Below are 16586 nucleotides of genomic sequence, written 5' to 3' on the forward strand. Positions count from 1 at the left end.
CATTGGTGCCCATGCCTTTATTCACTAATCTTTCACCATCTGGAAATCTCTCCCTCCTTTAAGACACTTCTCAAAGCCCAATCTTGATCACTCCTGCTTGCTTTTCTTCATCAGGGTCTGTTTATCCCCATGCTACTGTAAAGTGCCTTAGGATCTTTTTCTACATTGAAGGCAGGTGCTTGTTACTGAAATACCATATATTAATTTATTTTGAAATCCAAATATTTAATGGAATTAAGGTTAACATATTATTCAATTTCCCCCTTTCAGTTAGTTTAGTCGGTCTCTACTTTCAGGAGAGGACAGGAGGAAGGGGAAGAGAATTGGATCAGTAAAAGGTGTAAGATATTAGATTGAAAAATTGAATTACTAAATCAAGAAATCAAACAGTAACTTGAACTACTAAGTATTATTAGATTGGAATTGAATTTAAAGACTTCAATATTTTCTTATTGCAAATAGTTAAAGAGAAAGGGGAATGAATATGGCAATTACTGACAAAACTAAAATTGTTAGTAAAAACAGAAATAATATAGGGGAAACTTTGGAATGGGCCAGGTACCTTCCTAGCCTTGTGGTTTAGGAATGGTGTACTAATAATCAGAGCTAAATACTACCTGGTAATAATGAAAAATGTGTGCTTGGATGACATCAAAAGATGTGTATATCTGTAAGTGAGTGTTTGAGAAAGTCAGGAGATTCTGGAAGACGACAAAAAAAAGTAATTGAATCCACTAAATATTAAATGCCATTAACAATTATTTATCATAATTGTGTTTCCAGTGCAGAATTCTGATTACTTACTTGGCAGTTTCCACTGATGCACATGTGCAGAGTCTCTGTGTAACATCGCGTGCCATCGAGTACTTTAGGTGCCAATTCCACAACTAGTGCTGTACCCTTTGCCAGACATTTTAGTGCACAGGGCTTGTCAGGGTCATTGTAAATAGGAAGCCATTCATAGTACTGTCCTTGGTACTTGACATCATTGTGAGCCGAGCATTGCTGAGCACGAAAGTCACCAGCTTCTGGTGGGCAGTCCTAAGTGGAAAGGGAAATGAAAAGTAAAGGGCACTGATTAGGAAAATTATGAAGGAAATGTTTAAGCTATGAAATTTACACTTCACTGGAAAGTGATCAACTGACATAAAAGAAGAAAGTGCATAATTTTGATTATGTTGGCTTAATCTTTTAACTGAACTTGACACATGTAATTGCAAACTAGATTGACCTGATACAAATCAGATGTGTAGTAGAACCCTTTGCATTTACAAATACTTGAAGAAAGTAAATTGAGGTCATTTATAACTTGCAGCACATGGATCAATCTGCTACTAGCACAGCTTATTTCCACATGACTGACTGAAATGCAGACTCTTCTGTTATTTTTAATTTCTGCGCAAAATAAAGAACCAAATTTTGATGAGATGGACAAATAGCCCCAACGATAACTGAGGTGAAAACTTATTAAAGCCACCACAGATATAGCTGATGGAATGATGAGTTGATCATCGCCTTCTACAATTTTGCCAACCCTAATCATTTTGTTAATGATTTTGCACTATTTCCAGACACAGAAAGGAAAAATTGTCTCTTATTATTAGCTAAGTGATGAATCGGTAAACAGTTGATGAATCTTGCCCAGGAGGCTGTAGGAACATAGTCTTGATCTATTTGTGACTGACCTACTCAACCAGCAGATGTTGTTACCACAAACATCTGGTAAATCCTGACTTCAGTGCCAACCAGTGAATGCAGCATTATCTGTTATGACATTACAGTGAATACCCTCAATTAAAATTAAGCAAACAAAGGATAAAGGCCATCATAGAGCCAACAGAATGCACAGATGACCTCATTCCACCAGGTCACGGTTAAAAGAGCATGAAATAATTGTGGTCAGTGTGGATTAAATATGAATTCATCATAAATTCTACTGTAATATGGGTATGTGTCTCACTCCAATTGAAGATCCAAATTCATCACTTTTATACTAACAAATTAGTGGTTATATGATGCATAAATACTCAGGTTATAGAAACTGGATAAATGTTAAATACGTGCATATCAAATTACATGAATTTTAACTTTTCATTTTACAATTCAAATTTTAAAGCAATTTCATAATGTTGTGCAATGGCCATGGTTGAGTTTAATTTTCCAATGATTCCATAAAATGGCCAGTACAATTTCTAGCAAGGTTATGTTTTACAATTGCATGATTGGAACTTGGCAACAATTGCAAATCCTGATAAGTTCAGAGTTTAAGGTGTTCACTTTAAGTTGCCATGTTTCACTGGCATTTGGAAATAATTACTGTAATATCAACTATTACAGTAAATTCAATACTACTATCACCATATGGGCCCTGCCAGTGTCAAGCACTGATTATCTTGGTGCGGAGATTTCTGCTGTGCTAAGACTGTGGAGATGCTGCAAAATAAGGGGCGAGTACTAACTCAAGAGTTTTTAAAATAGAAATTAGAGCTTCCATCTGTTCTTAATGTAATCCAAGGAGTCTTGGTTTTCTTACAAAAATTTATATTTAAAGGAGTGGTGTCACTACGTTGGGGAGTTTTCAGGAAGGCTTAGTCTCTGAAACAACCTGCTTTGAATATTCCAGGCTGTGGTTGCTGTGGTGACCATGGGGAAAAGGCTGGAAGACGCTATGCAAACTATTGCACTGAAGCATTTGCAATTTTACATAAAGAAAATCATTTTAGGATGGGCCTCAAAAGATCAACGGGTAATTGCAATGCTCAGACGTTTGGACCCGATTTATGATACATTACCTGATTTCAGCTGGTGAGGCGATGAATATGCTACAATTGGCCTCACCAGCCATAGCCTATGAGAGGGAAAATCCTGCTATTGAGCTGGAAAGTGAGAGTTTATGGACATCTAGCAAAGAGTGAACTATGTGTATGCGTGCTCCCAATGATTGAAAACACATCGACTTTCATTATTCAGGATGGCATAAGAAGAATGGTCACCCGGACAAGAGACTTCCCAATGGATTCTGTACTGTAGTGTTAGCTACTGTCCTCAGCAGAAGAAGAGAGCAGAAATGAAGTCAAATAAATCATCACAGTATCATAGTAGCACAGGCATGAAAACAATAATGCAGCATTTTAACAACTGCATCATTATTCTCCTTGGGGATGAGTGAGGATAAGCAAGGCTTCTTTGGGAATGAAGCAACCCTAGACAATATAAATAGTGCTGGAAGATTGGAAGCAAGTTAACTCTCCATGCCAGACTCTAATTGAATACCTGAGCCCAGCAGGTCTGCGTTACGCTAGGGGTGTCCAACATATGAATCATTGGTCCTGTGTGGCCCTTACCAGGAATATAGGAACAGGAGGAGGTCATTAAATCCCTCAAACCATTCAGTTAGATCATGGCTAATCTGTATCTTAACTCCATTCACCCACCTAGGCTGAATATCCCTTAATGCCCTTGGTTGGCTAAAATCTATCAATCTCAGATTTAAATTATCTACTGCTTTTTGTGGGAGAGAGTTTCACGCTTTTACCTCCTGTTAAGCTCACGTGCAGTGCAGTGATGGAAAACACAGAACCCAAACTGAAGAGTTATAAAAATTGACTTTTTCTTTAAAAAGTGGACAGTGTGCTGCAAGATGGTCACTGAAGGTCAAAGTCCTAAAAATTCAAGCCGTTTTACTGTCTGCTGAGAACAAAGGATACATTCCAAGCGGCGGGGGGGGTGGTGATAGGGGCCGCCATGGAGCCTCGCCACCGCTGGGAAAATCCAGCCCAGCAATGCAGGTATGTGGCTCAGTGGCGGGCTGCTGCCGCTGCCATCTTCTGGACACCCCCCCCACCCCCTGCATGCCACCCCCGCCACAGAGCCCGACATCAGGGGTTCAACAAAATCCTGGCCAACCTGTGTAGATTTCTTGGGAGATATAGAGCAATGAGCAGCTGGCCACAAAAACCTTACATCACATGACCCACTGCTTAGGACCCTTGTAAAATCCCACAAACACACTTAACTCTACAATAACCTTTTTTGTTAAATTAAAATAAAATTCCCTACAAAAACATAAGTTTAAAGGAATATTAAATGGTTTATTAAATCTAATAAATTAGTTGAAGAAATCAGGAAGACCTTTTTTAACGTTATGTTGCTAATGCACAATAGCGCAGTGGTTAGCACCGCAGCCTCACAGCTCCAGCGACCCGGGTTCAATTCTGGGTACTACCTGTGTGGAGTTTGCAAGTTCTCCCTGTGAACGCGTGGGTTTTCGCCCGGTGCTCCGGTTTCCTCCCACAGCCAAAGACTTGCAGGTTGATAGGTAAATTGGCCATTATAAATTGCCCCTAGTATAGGTAGGTGGTTGGGGAATATAGGGAAGGTGGGGGATGTGGTAGGAATATGGAATTAATGTAGGATTAGTATAAATGGGTGGTTGATGGTCGGCACAGACTCGGTGGGCCGAAGGGCCTGTTTCAGTGCTGTATCTCTAAATAAATAAAATTGCCATGTAGAAACCATTTTTAATTTTTGAATAATAGATGTAAATCACGTTACGACCAGGTAAGAAAGGGTTCTAGGGTTCCCTCTCAACCTTCATTTGGTCTTACTGTAACAGGGTTTAATTTTAAACACCCTGTTTTTATAATATATTATATATAAAAACAAGAAATGCTGGAACCACTCAGCAGGTCTGGCAGCATCTGTGGAAAGAGAAGCAGAGTTAACGTTTCGGGTCAGTGACTTCAAGAGTGGTTCCAGCATTTCTTGTTTTTATTTCAGATTTCCAGCATCCACATTATTTTGCTTTTATTACCCTGTTTTTATAGTTCCCCCTTAGTGATCCATGTTCACTAACTGCCAATAATGAGGCAAAGAAACTAGCCAAACAAGTTTTCTTAGGTTTAAAGAAAAAAGGTTGAACTTTATTAAACGTAAACTCTGATTAGGTGAACGCCTACGGCTACGTGACGTGCCCATGCTAGCATGCATACGTGACAAACACACATGTAGATAGAGACAGAAAAGAGCAGAAGGAATAAAGTGGAAAAGTTTGAGGCAATATCTGAAGATGGTCTTGGTTACTGTTCTCAGAGCTCGCTGTCGAGTCCTTAATTGTAGGTAGGTCTTTTTTGGTTGGGGCCCAGTATTATTCTTAAACCTTGTTCAATGCAGGAGACTTTTCTCTCTCGAAGTTCACGTGTCTTCAGTGGGTTTGGAGTTCCGTGAGAAAGAGATGGGAGCAGACAGGAGCGGTCTTCTCAGTCCAGGAGTCTTTTTGGTTCAAACTCTTTTGTATAATTCAGAAAAACCCAGGTTGCCAAGCAGGTTAGTCATGTGACTAGCTGGTCTGACCAATTCCCTTGCCTTAGCTGACCCTGGAATGTCTCTTCTTACACACAATACCTGGTGCTCAAAGTCCATTGTGGGTTAAATTGGAGCAGGGAATAGCCCCTTTGTCCCTCCAAGCATTGTCTGTTAGCATGTAAATATTTTTTCCAGCCACAGCTGATCTGTTTAACAAGTCATTTCCTCGCTCCAGCAACAGCTTAAAATCAATGTTCATTTGACAAAATTAATATGCCTCATTCTTGGCAGGTGGGGGTCTAGCATGACATCTCCACACCCAGCGGAATGAAATGAGATTTGAGAAAAGCACATTTCGTTAAAAGGGTCGAGAGAGAAAATTTAAGATGCAGGAAAAAAGCATGCATCTCTCTCTCTCTCTGTCATTCACATTCATTCATAAATCCGAAGACTTATTACAGCCTGTCTTTTCTTGGTAGCAGTATTGCTTTAAACTGCCCTTTTTTGGCATCCCAATAAACATGTAGTTCTTTGGGGAGGATTTCCTTCAGTTTGCCCATTTCCATGACTGCCTAGGGTGTCTTTGCGATGGTTAGGTTTAATTAGCCCCGAGTTGGAATTTTTTTTTCAGGACAGTCAGTAGTGGGCGGGTCTATCCTGAACACACTCTCAGTGCTTTGCTGAGTGATGCAAAAGCTTTTGACTTCAGGGGATGGGTGGTTCTCTTTTTTTTTCTGACTGTGGGGGTGGATTCTTTGCTAATCTCCCCTTTGTCCGAGAGGACACTCCTGCCTGTAGGTATTTGTGCAGACTCTACTGCACTCCCCTGTGGCACTTCAACTAGGTGAGGCATCACCTTCACGGTTTCTCTGCCCCCTAAAGGTCTTTCTTTTTCTCTGCAGGTTCCTGTAAATGTTGTTAGCAACTCTGGTGGGGTTCTTCTAGTGTCTGCATTTACATAGGAGGATGTGAGGTCTAAGGTTTCAAATTTTATGGGGTTGGCTGACTGGACAGTAGGGATTTTCATCCTGGATTCCTCCTGGACTCCCTTTAACCTGCCCACTTGCTCGCTTATTCCCCTTCCCTTTCTAACCATTTTCCAGTTTTGTGCCCGCCTGTCCCCTTTTGTTCTCTGCTGGAAAGTCCTCCTAACACTGGTACAGGACATAGGGGTGCAGGTTTCACTGTAGGTTGGGGCTTCCCCTCAACCTGGCACATGTGACAACTCTTACAATACTCCATCACATCTTAGTGGGGTTTTGGTCAGTCAAACTGCTGTCTTATGCAGGCTTTGGTTTTTCGTATACTGGCATGTACAGCCACTGTAGTCTCGTGGGCCCTTCTTAATATTTCTCTCCAGTACCTCTGCGGCACCACTAACTGATGAACCACTGTCCACTCCTTGCTCTCTGGTCTGTGAGGAGAACTCGATTTCCTCATCGGTATCTCATTCTTTAAATAGTAGCAATCATGGACTCCCTCTGCTTCACTTTCAGACTTGGTAGCCTGTGCTAACTCTCCCAATACTGGGTCAGCTCACTGAGCCTTAGCTAGGGAAAATTTATTTAATTCACTCCCTGAGTCTACTAACTTTCCAAAGAAAATGTCAGACAGACAGCCCTCATTGTCATTTGTTTGCAGTGCCAATGCAGTCTCCTCTGAGGGAGCTGGTTTGACCATGGTCTCACTCATTACACATTCAGGGAAATTGCAGGTGACCATCTCCTGCCACTCCCGTTTCTCTGAACGCCTGCGATCTTTTACTACTGGGGGGTCTACCACCTTCACCCCACCAGATCATTACCTAGGAGCAGGTTGACCCCATCCACAGGTAAACTAAATACAATCCCTATGGTCACCAGTCCCGAAACTAGGTAGCACTCCAGGAACAGGCATACACTGCCCTCCAATACCATTCACCACCATTTTGGTGTTCACTGCACTCTCTGGGGGAAAGGTCAGGCTGTTTCCCGCTAAAAGGGATCTGGTGACCCCTGTGTTCCTAAGAATTACTATGGGCTTGCTTGCCCCACTCGAGGGGTATGGGGTTACTTTCCCTTCAGACACAAAACCCTGATAACCTTCAGGAATCCTATTTAATTTTCCTGCACTTGCAGTCATGAGCTTCCTGGATCTCACTCTTACTGCAGTCAAAGCCGCAGCTTGTTGTGCTGTGCTTTCCATCAGGTTCTCTTCTTCACTGAGCGGATGCTCCCTGATTAACCCTACAGGTTTTCCCTTTATTTTCCAACAGTCAGCTTTTAGATGACCTGCTTATTATAATGGAAACACACAGGACTCCGGGTCTCAATCTTGCTCACAGCACCTTCCTTTTTGGCTGGAACAGGGTCCCCTGTGTCTCCTGTTTTTCTTTCTTTCCCAGGACTGCTTGGGCTCCTATCACTTTCCCACCCTTTGTCCTTTTCGGATTTGTGGGGGTGACTAGGAAATGTTCTCTCCTGGGAAACTGACTTATAAATTAAAGCAAACTCATCAGCCAGAACGGCCACTTACCGAGCTCTCTCAACCCGCTGCTCCTCTATATGGGTCTTTAAGGAGAGTGGGAGAGAGTGTTTAAATTCCTCTAACAAAACTACTTTCCTGAGATTCTCATAGCTGAGCTGTACTTTAAGATCCCTCAGCCACTGGTCAAAAGCCAGCTGCTTACTTCTCTCAAACTCTAGATAAGTTTGATTAGCTTGCTTCTTGAGAGTTCTGAACTTTTGGCAATAGGCTTCAGATACTAATTCCTATGCCCCAAGGATTGCAATTTTTGTCAGTTCATAATTGGCTGAACTCTCTCATCTGGCAACAGGGAATAAACCTCATGGGCTTTTCCGGTTAGCTTGCTTTGTAATAAGAGGCCAGGTCTTAGCTGGCCATTTTAGCTGTCTTGCCAGTTTCTCAAAAGACACAAAAAATTCTTCCACATCTTCCTCATTGAATTTTGGGATTAGTTGAGATAGTTTTAACAATTTTGTACCCAGCCCTGAATTACGCTCCTCCATATTGGCCATGCTTTTACTGGGGTTACTCTGTCCCCCCCTAGTTAACTTAAGCCGCCTTAGCTCTCTTTCTTCACATTCTTTATGGAAGGTTCTTTCTCTCTCTCTCTCTTGTCTCTTTCTCTGTCTTCTAATTCAAGTTTCCCCTCTTCCAATTGTATCTTTGCTAACAATACCCATCAAGGTCTACTTCTAACCCTGTTTCTGCTTCTTCAGATTCAAGTGAAAAATGGTTGGCCACTAGCCTTAGGACTTCAGACTTCCTACTCTTGCCACGTACAGTAATCCCACACTGCTCAGCCATTTTTTTCAACTCCTCCATTGACGGTGCTTTTAACTTATCCCAAGTTACTTTACCCTGGCTTGGAGAGCTACTAGCTTCAGTTGCAGACATGTTGGTATTCAAGCTCACACAACCATAAGAAAACCTGTATTGAAATCCAGCTCTTTTTTGATTGGGAATAATTTGGCTTCCCACTTAAAATTTCTCTCATTGGTCTGTGGGTAAAATCCAGGATGGTAGCCCCAAATTTCTGTTACAACCAGGTAAGAAAGGGTTCTAGGATTCTCTCTCAAGCTTCATCTAGTCTTACCGTAACAGAGTTTAATTTTAAACACACCGTTTTTTTTAGCTCCCCCTTAGTGAATCCTTGTTCACTAACTTTCAATTATAAAGCAAAGAAACTAGCCAAACGGGTTTTCTTGGGTTTAAAGAAAAATGGTGAACTTTATTAAACTTAAACTCTAATTCGTTTAACGCCTACAGACACATGACGTGCCCTGCTAGCATGCATACACGATAAACACACATGCAGATAGTGACAGAAAAGAGCAGAAGAAACAAAGTGAAAAAGTTTGAGGCAATATCTGAAAATGGTATTGGTTACTGTTCTTAGAGCTCGCTGCAGAGTCCTTGATTGTAGGTAGGTCTTTTTTGTTGGGGTCCAGTATTTTTCTTAAACCTTGTTTGATGTGGGAGACTTTTCTCTCTTGAGGTTCACATGTCTTCAGTGGGTTTGGAGTTCTGTGAGAAAGAGATGGGAGCAGACAGGAGAGGTCTTCTCAGTCTAGGAGCAAACAGTCTTTTTGGTTCAAACTCTTTGTGCAATTCAGAAAAACCCAAGTTGCCAAACAGGTTAGTCATGTGACTAGCTGGTCTATCCACATCTGTTGGTGAATTCTCTTGTCTTAGCTGACTCTGGAATGTCTCTTCTTACACACAATACTTGGTGCTCAACGTCCATTGTGGGTTAAATTGGAGCAGGGAATAGTCCCTTTGTCCCTCCAAGCACTATCTGTTAGTGTGCAAATGTTTTTTCCAGCCACAACTGATCTGTTTAACAAGTCATTTCCTCGCTCCAGCAACAGTTTAAAATCAATGTTCATTTGGCAAAATTAATATGCTTCATTCTTGGCAGGTGGGAATGTAGCATGACAATCATCATACACTTTCTGAAGCTTGTAACAGAATTCAATTGAAGAATACTTTCGCAATATCTGGTGCAGCAGGTAGCAGGCTGAGATACTTTTATAGATTTCCATTCTGTTAATGCCCCTATCTCGTCATGAAGGTACTTCACTGTATTAGTTGAGAAGTTTTGTGATGTCTCTGCTGTGGTTAGGAACTGTACTAGCCCAGGGCACAGCAACATTTTCTATTGTGGCTGCAGATAGACAGTTTAAGGGGGACTTTTCAGAGTCCAACTATACTGTAGAGACATTATAAAAGCTGTATTTGTATTGCCATGTTTGCAGCCATAACAAGTGGTTTTGGGTGGGCAACAAAGCTGACATGCCAATATAACTCAGGACACCACAAAGCAAACTAAAGCCCCAAGTTGTGAGAAGCTACCAGGAGGCTGTGTCACAACAGTTTGAGTGCTCAAAATGTACTGTATAGATCCAACCAAAAGACTGACAAACAGAAACTCTCCAGGGAACAACAGTTCAACTGAAAAAGCGGATAGCTGAGTGATGAATGGGGTCAGCAGCAAAAAAATATTGAGTCGAAAGATTCAAAGCAACAGGTGCCTCAACACATTGAAGAACCACTTCCACTCGGGCTGGTTATCCAATATAAACTGTCCATTAGGAACCTTTTCAGCTTCCAAAATATACATCTCTTCATTACACACATATAAATGATTTTCCTAAAATGCCTTAGTAGCAAGATTGCAAAATAGAATTACAACAGTGTACAGAACTTTGGTTCATGGATTTCTTGGAAGACTCAGAACTCCTTAACCCTGAAGTCTTCGGTGGGTTAAAGGCTTAAACTGAGCATCAGAATCTTAATGTGTGATTAGGACTCTGCTTTCTCAGCAGATCCACAGTTCAGTAAGCATGACAAAGTAGAAAACAGCAAAAGCTGACAAACATCTTCATGAAGATATTCCAGCTGCCAAAAAGTTAACAACTAAACAGCCCTGAATATAGGCTTATGACAGGTGAAAACAATCATTAATCAGTCACATTGAGAGTGCAGTAGGACACAGACTTCTTGTAACCTAAGCTACAAGTTGCATTACCCCACCAGTCTTAATACAGGAACAAAACACAAACCATGGAACTGAACAGAAATCAGGCGCAAGCAAGATAGAAAAGAAATCAAACACTAGGGACCCAGGAACCCTGGGATGCTGATTGTTAACATCTTGGGGCCTGATGCCACAGCAAATGTAAAATCAGTTCAAGAAACCATTTTCTAATGCACAGTGCACAGTGTGTCAGGGAGTGATGGGAAGATTTTCAGCTTCCAGCAGCCTGTATAAAGGAGAGATTTTTATGACAGGCTTGTCCTATAGGAAGGAAATGGTCACCACCAGTTCTCCCTTCCACACCCAGTCAAGACACCCTCACCACAGTCGTTTCTGGAGCCATGATGTGCCTTGCTCATGGATTGGGTGCAGGTTCCCAGCTCTGAATGTCCCAGCCTGCTAACCTCCCTGCTCCCAGCTCACTAATGTCCCAACTCCTGGCTCCCAAACTCCCAGCTCCCCATCTCCCAAAGTCCCAGCTCCCAATGTCCCAGCCTGCTAACTTCCCTGCTCCCAGCTCCCAATGTCCCAGCCTGCTAACCTTTCTGGTTCCAGCTCACTAATGTCCCAGTTCCCAATGTCCCAGCTCGCTAACCTCAGAGCTCCCAGCTAATGTTCCGTCTGGACACATATTGGAAATTCAGGTTCAGCTTACTGTTGGCTTCAGATCTCCTCATCCTAAAATATCCACCACTCGGTTATCAGCTCCTTTATTCAGTGCATTTTTCTCGCATTTTGCCTCTCAAAGACCAAAAGCATTTATCCTGGAAAGATTACAGATTTTTTTTTAAGTGGTTGTATAGACTTCAGTACAACTTTACAGGGTCCTGCCACTGGGAATTAACCCCAGTCATAGACTACGCTGACATGTGAACTGAAATCCTTTACAACATGTAGCTACAATAAACCCATCTGTCTTAAGATAACAACAGACCATACATAGACTCAAACATAGGACTGGAATGCATTAGTTGTGAGGAAGGATTTACATGCCAGCCTGCGAGAGAGAGAGCAGGAATAATGAAATCTGCATTAGTGTAGAATAGAGAGTCTTACTACTTTTCAGTACTCTATGGATTTTGGCACAGCAATATCAATAATATTATTTTAGATGCAGGATCCTGTTCAATGGTTGGCTTAGACGCAGTCAGAGAAAGGAGGAACACCATGCCTGATTTATTCTTATGTCTTAACTATATTCTAGAAGTACTCCCTTAAGCATATGCAAGATTAAGTTTTGATTCATTTTGTGCTTTCTTATGAAACCCTCAGTTGTGTCGTCTGAAGGTGAAAAGTCTAAATTTCTTTTGTCCTCTCTCCTTACTCAGTTCTCTTGATCCTAGGGTTCAAATGTTGTTCATCTGCGAGCTGCCTCCATGGCTTGAATCTGTCTGGTGTAGCTCAATGAGCAGAATTGGACATAATACTCAAAATGTGATGTGAGCAGAACATTGTATTCTTTAAGCATGACTTCTCCAAGTTTGATCACACATAGTTCAGCATTATAGAATCATAGAATGATATGGCACAGAAGGAGGCCATTTGGCCCATCGTACCTGTGCCGGCTCTTTGGTTTAGGTCTCCAATTAATCCCACTCCCCTGCTTTTTCCCCACAGCCCAGTAAATTTTTTGCCTTCAAGTATTTATACAATTCTCTTTTGAAAGTTACTATTGTATTTGCTTCCACAACCCTTTTAGACAAAGCATTCCAGATCAGAAAAACTCGGTGCGTTTGTAAAAAGGTTTCCTCATGTTGCCTTCAGTAATTTTGCCAGTCACCTTAAATCTGTGTCCTCTAGTTACTGACCTTCCTGCCACTGGGATTGGCTTCATCAAAATCCAACATGATTTTGAACACTAATTTCCTCTTAAACTTCTCTGCTCTAAGGAGAACAATCCCAGCTTCTTCAGTCTTCCCTCATCCCTGGTATCAATCCAGTAAATCTCCTCTGCAACCTTTCCAATCGATTTGCTTTGTTGGTTCCTGCTCCAGAATGAGTAGACATTTTTATTAATACCCCTAGATTGCTTCCAATTTCAAACTTAGCTATTACCTCACCATTGATAGAACACTTATTTAGATCAAGAAATAGACATTTCCCTTTTTCATTACAATAATATCCATTTTCTCAGTTCAGTTTTCTTGTCTCAGTTTGTTTCAGTGATCTCATTGAGATCCCACTGCAATATTAACCTGAGGTAGGAGCAGTAGTGATGTCTAGGCCCAACCAGCCACGAACTGGATTGAGAGAAAGAACTGGTCTTAAAGATTTCTTTCTGGCTACAACAGACAAGGAGCACTTCTCCTGGTCCTACATAGAAACCTAGGGCCACCCTTGCTCCAGGACCACTCCCCCTGCCTGACCTTGACAGGGATTCCTTCCACACCCTGGCAACAAACACACCTTGTTCCAGAGTCTGCTATCATGGATCCTCAGCGACAGCCTCCTGCTACTCAATTTCCCATGCTCACCCTGGCTGGATCTCGCCAGGATTGGCAGGGAGTCTCATCTTTCCAATATGAGTGAGGCCTGTGGACTAAAGTCTTTGCAGGCCTTGGCTTGTCACTTGCCCTATCCCTTCACTCTTCCCCACTATCCCCTCACTGCCCCTCCCCAAGCCTCTCCCATTCCAGGCACCAATCCCAGCAAGAGCTAAAATCGAGGCCCTAATGTAAGGATGTGACTACGTTTTGCTGCACATTGATGAAATTAACTGAATTTAGAAACAATGGAAAATATTCTTTAGGGATCAGTTGGTGAGGGGGGTTAAGACATCCGTCTTTCACTCAGGGTCTTGAATCTAGACTACATTCTATAGGATGGAAGTCTCCATTCTCTGATGACCATATGTGCTCAGTGAAATACGATAATGCCCAATCATCAGACCAGATCCTAAGCAAGCTGGTAAGGCTTTATGCTGAGTGGGACAGCCAAAATATGCAAAATAGGTAACAAGTATGTTTATATATGAAGGAAGATGCAGAGAGATGAATACAGGTCAGTGAACCTGGCAAGAGGATTTGAAAAAGTTACACAAATTAAATCAAAAACACAAAGGTAAGGCAAAGGACAAGGACAGGAAGGAAAATAGTAATTGTTAAAGATTTATGCAAAAATATCCTTCACTGTGCACCTTTAGAATATAACACCACTTAATGCATTCCAATCAATGGGTTTGCCTCTGATATTTTACTAGAGGCAATAAACTATTTAAATTTGCCATTCATTTATTTTTTTTTATTTATTTAGAGATACAGCACTGAAACAGGCCCTTCGGCTCACCGAGTCTGATCCCACCATCAACCACCCATTTATATTAATCCTACACTAATTCCATATTCCTACCACATCCCCACCTTCCCTATATTCCCCAACCACCTACCTATACTAGGGGCAATTTATAATGGCCAATTTACCTATCAACCTGCAAGTCTTTGGCTGTGGGAGGAAACCAGAGCACCTGGCGAAAACCCATGCGGTCACAGGGAGAACTTGCAAACTCCGCACAGGCAGTACCCAGAATTGGACCCGGGTCGCTGGAGCTGTGAGGCTGCAGTGCTAACCACTGCGCCACTGTGCCGCCCCCAGAATTTGTCAATATTGTCCATTTATGGGGGTTATCCAATTTAACCTCCATATGTTTGTAAGGATTAGGCTTGTTAGAGATGAGCCAAGACTGAACTGCTTTCATGGAAGAATGTACTCTGGGTGGGGGACTTCAATGTCCATCACCAAGAGTGGCTCGGTAGCACCATTACTGACCGAGCTGGCCGAGTCCTAAACGACGTAGCTACGAGACTGGGTATGTCGCAGGTGGTGAGAGAGCCAACAAGAGGGAAAAAACTAATTGACCTTGCCCTCACCAATCGACCTCCTGCAGATGCATCTGTCCATGACTGTATTTGTAGGAGTGAACACCGCACAGTCCTTGTGGAGACGGAGTCCCGTCTTCACATTGAGGATATCCTCCATCGTGTTGTGTGGCAGATTTCGAACCGATCTAGCAACTCAAAACTGGGTATCCATAAGGCGCTATGGGCCATCAGCAGCAGCAGAATTGTATTCAACCACAATCTGTAACCTTATGGCCCGGCATATCCCACTCTACCATTACCATCAAGCCAGGGGACCAACCCTGGTTAAATGAAGAGTGCAGGAGGGCATGCCAGGAGCAGCACCAGGCATACCTAAAAATTAGGTGTCAGCCTGGTGAAGCTACAACACAGGACTACTTGCATGCCAAACAGTGGAAGCAGCATGTGATAGACAGGGCTAAGCAATCCAACAATCGACGGATTAGATCTAAGCTCTGCAATCCTGCCACATTCAGTCGTGAATAGTGTTGGACAATTAAACTACTAACAGGAGGAGGAGACTCTCCAAATATCCCCATCCTCAGTGATGGGGGAGCTCAGCACATCAGTGCAAGAGACAAGGCTGAAGCATTTACATCCATCTTCAGCCAGAAGTGCTGAGTGGATGATCCATCTCGGCCTCCTCCTGAGATCCTCAGCATCACAGATGCCAGCCCACAACCAATTCGGTTCATTCCACGTGATATAAAGAAACGGCTGAACACATTGGATACTGCAAAGGCTATGAGCCCTGATAACATTCCAGCAATAGTCCTGAAGGCATGTGCTCCAGAACTAGCCGCACCCTAGCCAAGTTGTTCCAGTACAGCTACAACACTGGCATCTACCCGGCAATGTGGAAAATTTCCCAGGTATGACCTGTACACAAAAAACAGGACAAATCCAACCCAGCCAATTACCGCCTCATCAGACTACTCTTGATCATCAGCAAAGTGATAGAAGGTGTCATCAACAGTGTTATCAAGCACCACTTGCTTAGCAATAACCTGCTCACTGATGTTCAGTTTGAGTTCCACCAGGGCCATTCAGCTCCTGACCTCCATGGTCCAAACATGGACAAAAGAGCTGAACTCGAGAGGTGAGGTGAGAGTGACTGCCCTTGACATCAAGGCAGCATTTAACTGACTATGGCATCAAGGAGCCCTAGTCAAACTGGAGTCAATAGGAATCAGGGAAAACTCTCTGCTGGTTAGAGTCATACCTCGCACAAAGGAAGATGGTTGTGGTTGTTGGAGGTCAATCATCTCAATCCCAAACATCACTGAAGTAGTTCCTCAGGGTAATGTCCTACGCCCAACCATCTCAGCTGCTTCATCAATGACCTTCCTTCCATCATAAGGTCAGAAGTGGGGATGTTCGCTGATGATTGCACAATGTTCAGCACCATTCGTGACTCCTGAGAGACTGAAGCAATCCATGTAGAAATGCAGCAAGACCTGGGCAACATTCATGCTTGGGCTGATAAGTGGCAAGTAACATTCGCGCCACACAAGTGCCGGGCAATGACCATCTCCAACAGGAGAAAATCTAACCATCTACCCTTGATGTTCAATGGTATTACTATCGCTGAATCCCCCACTATCAACATTCTGGGGGATTCATTGACCAGAAACTGAATTGGACCCAGCCACATAAATACTGTGGCTACAAGAGCAGGTCAGAGGCTGGGAATTCTGTGGCGAGTAACTCAACTCCTGACACCCCAATGCCTGTCCACCACCTACAAGGCACAAGTCAAGAGTGTAATGGAATACTCTCCACTTGCCTGGATGAGTGCAGCTCCAACAACACTCAAACAGCTCAACATCATCCAAGACAAAGCAACCTGCTTGATTGGCACCCCATTTACCACATTCAACATT

At 42.7% G+C, this 16586-nt stretch overlaps 1 protein-coding gene across 1 annotated transcript in view; it reads right to left on the reverse strand.

The window, feature by feature from the left end:
- The window catches only part of LOC137368744 (ADAMTS-like protein 1), an 852599-nt gene that overhangs the window by 276233 nt on the left and 559780 nt on the right, over nt 1–16586 (reverse strand). Inside the window, exon 5 of the mRNA XM_068028933.1 lies at nt 805–1041. Coding sequence (XP_067885034.1) covers nt 805–1041 — 237 coding nt within the window. The remainder of the gene's footprint in view (nt 1–804; nt 1042–16586) is intronic.

Source organism: Heterodontus francisci, chromosome 4 (assembly GCF_036365525.1).
Source record: "Heterodontus francisci isolate sHetFra1 chromosome 4, sHetFra1.hap1, whole genome shotgun sequence".
NCBI lineage: Eukaryota > Metazoa > Chordata > Chondrichthyes > Heterodontiformes > Heterodontidae > Heterodontus > Heterodontus francisci.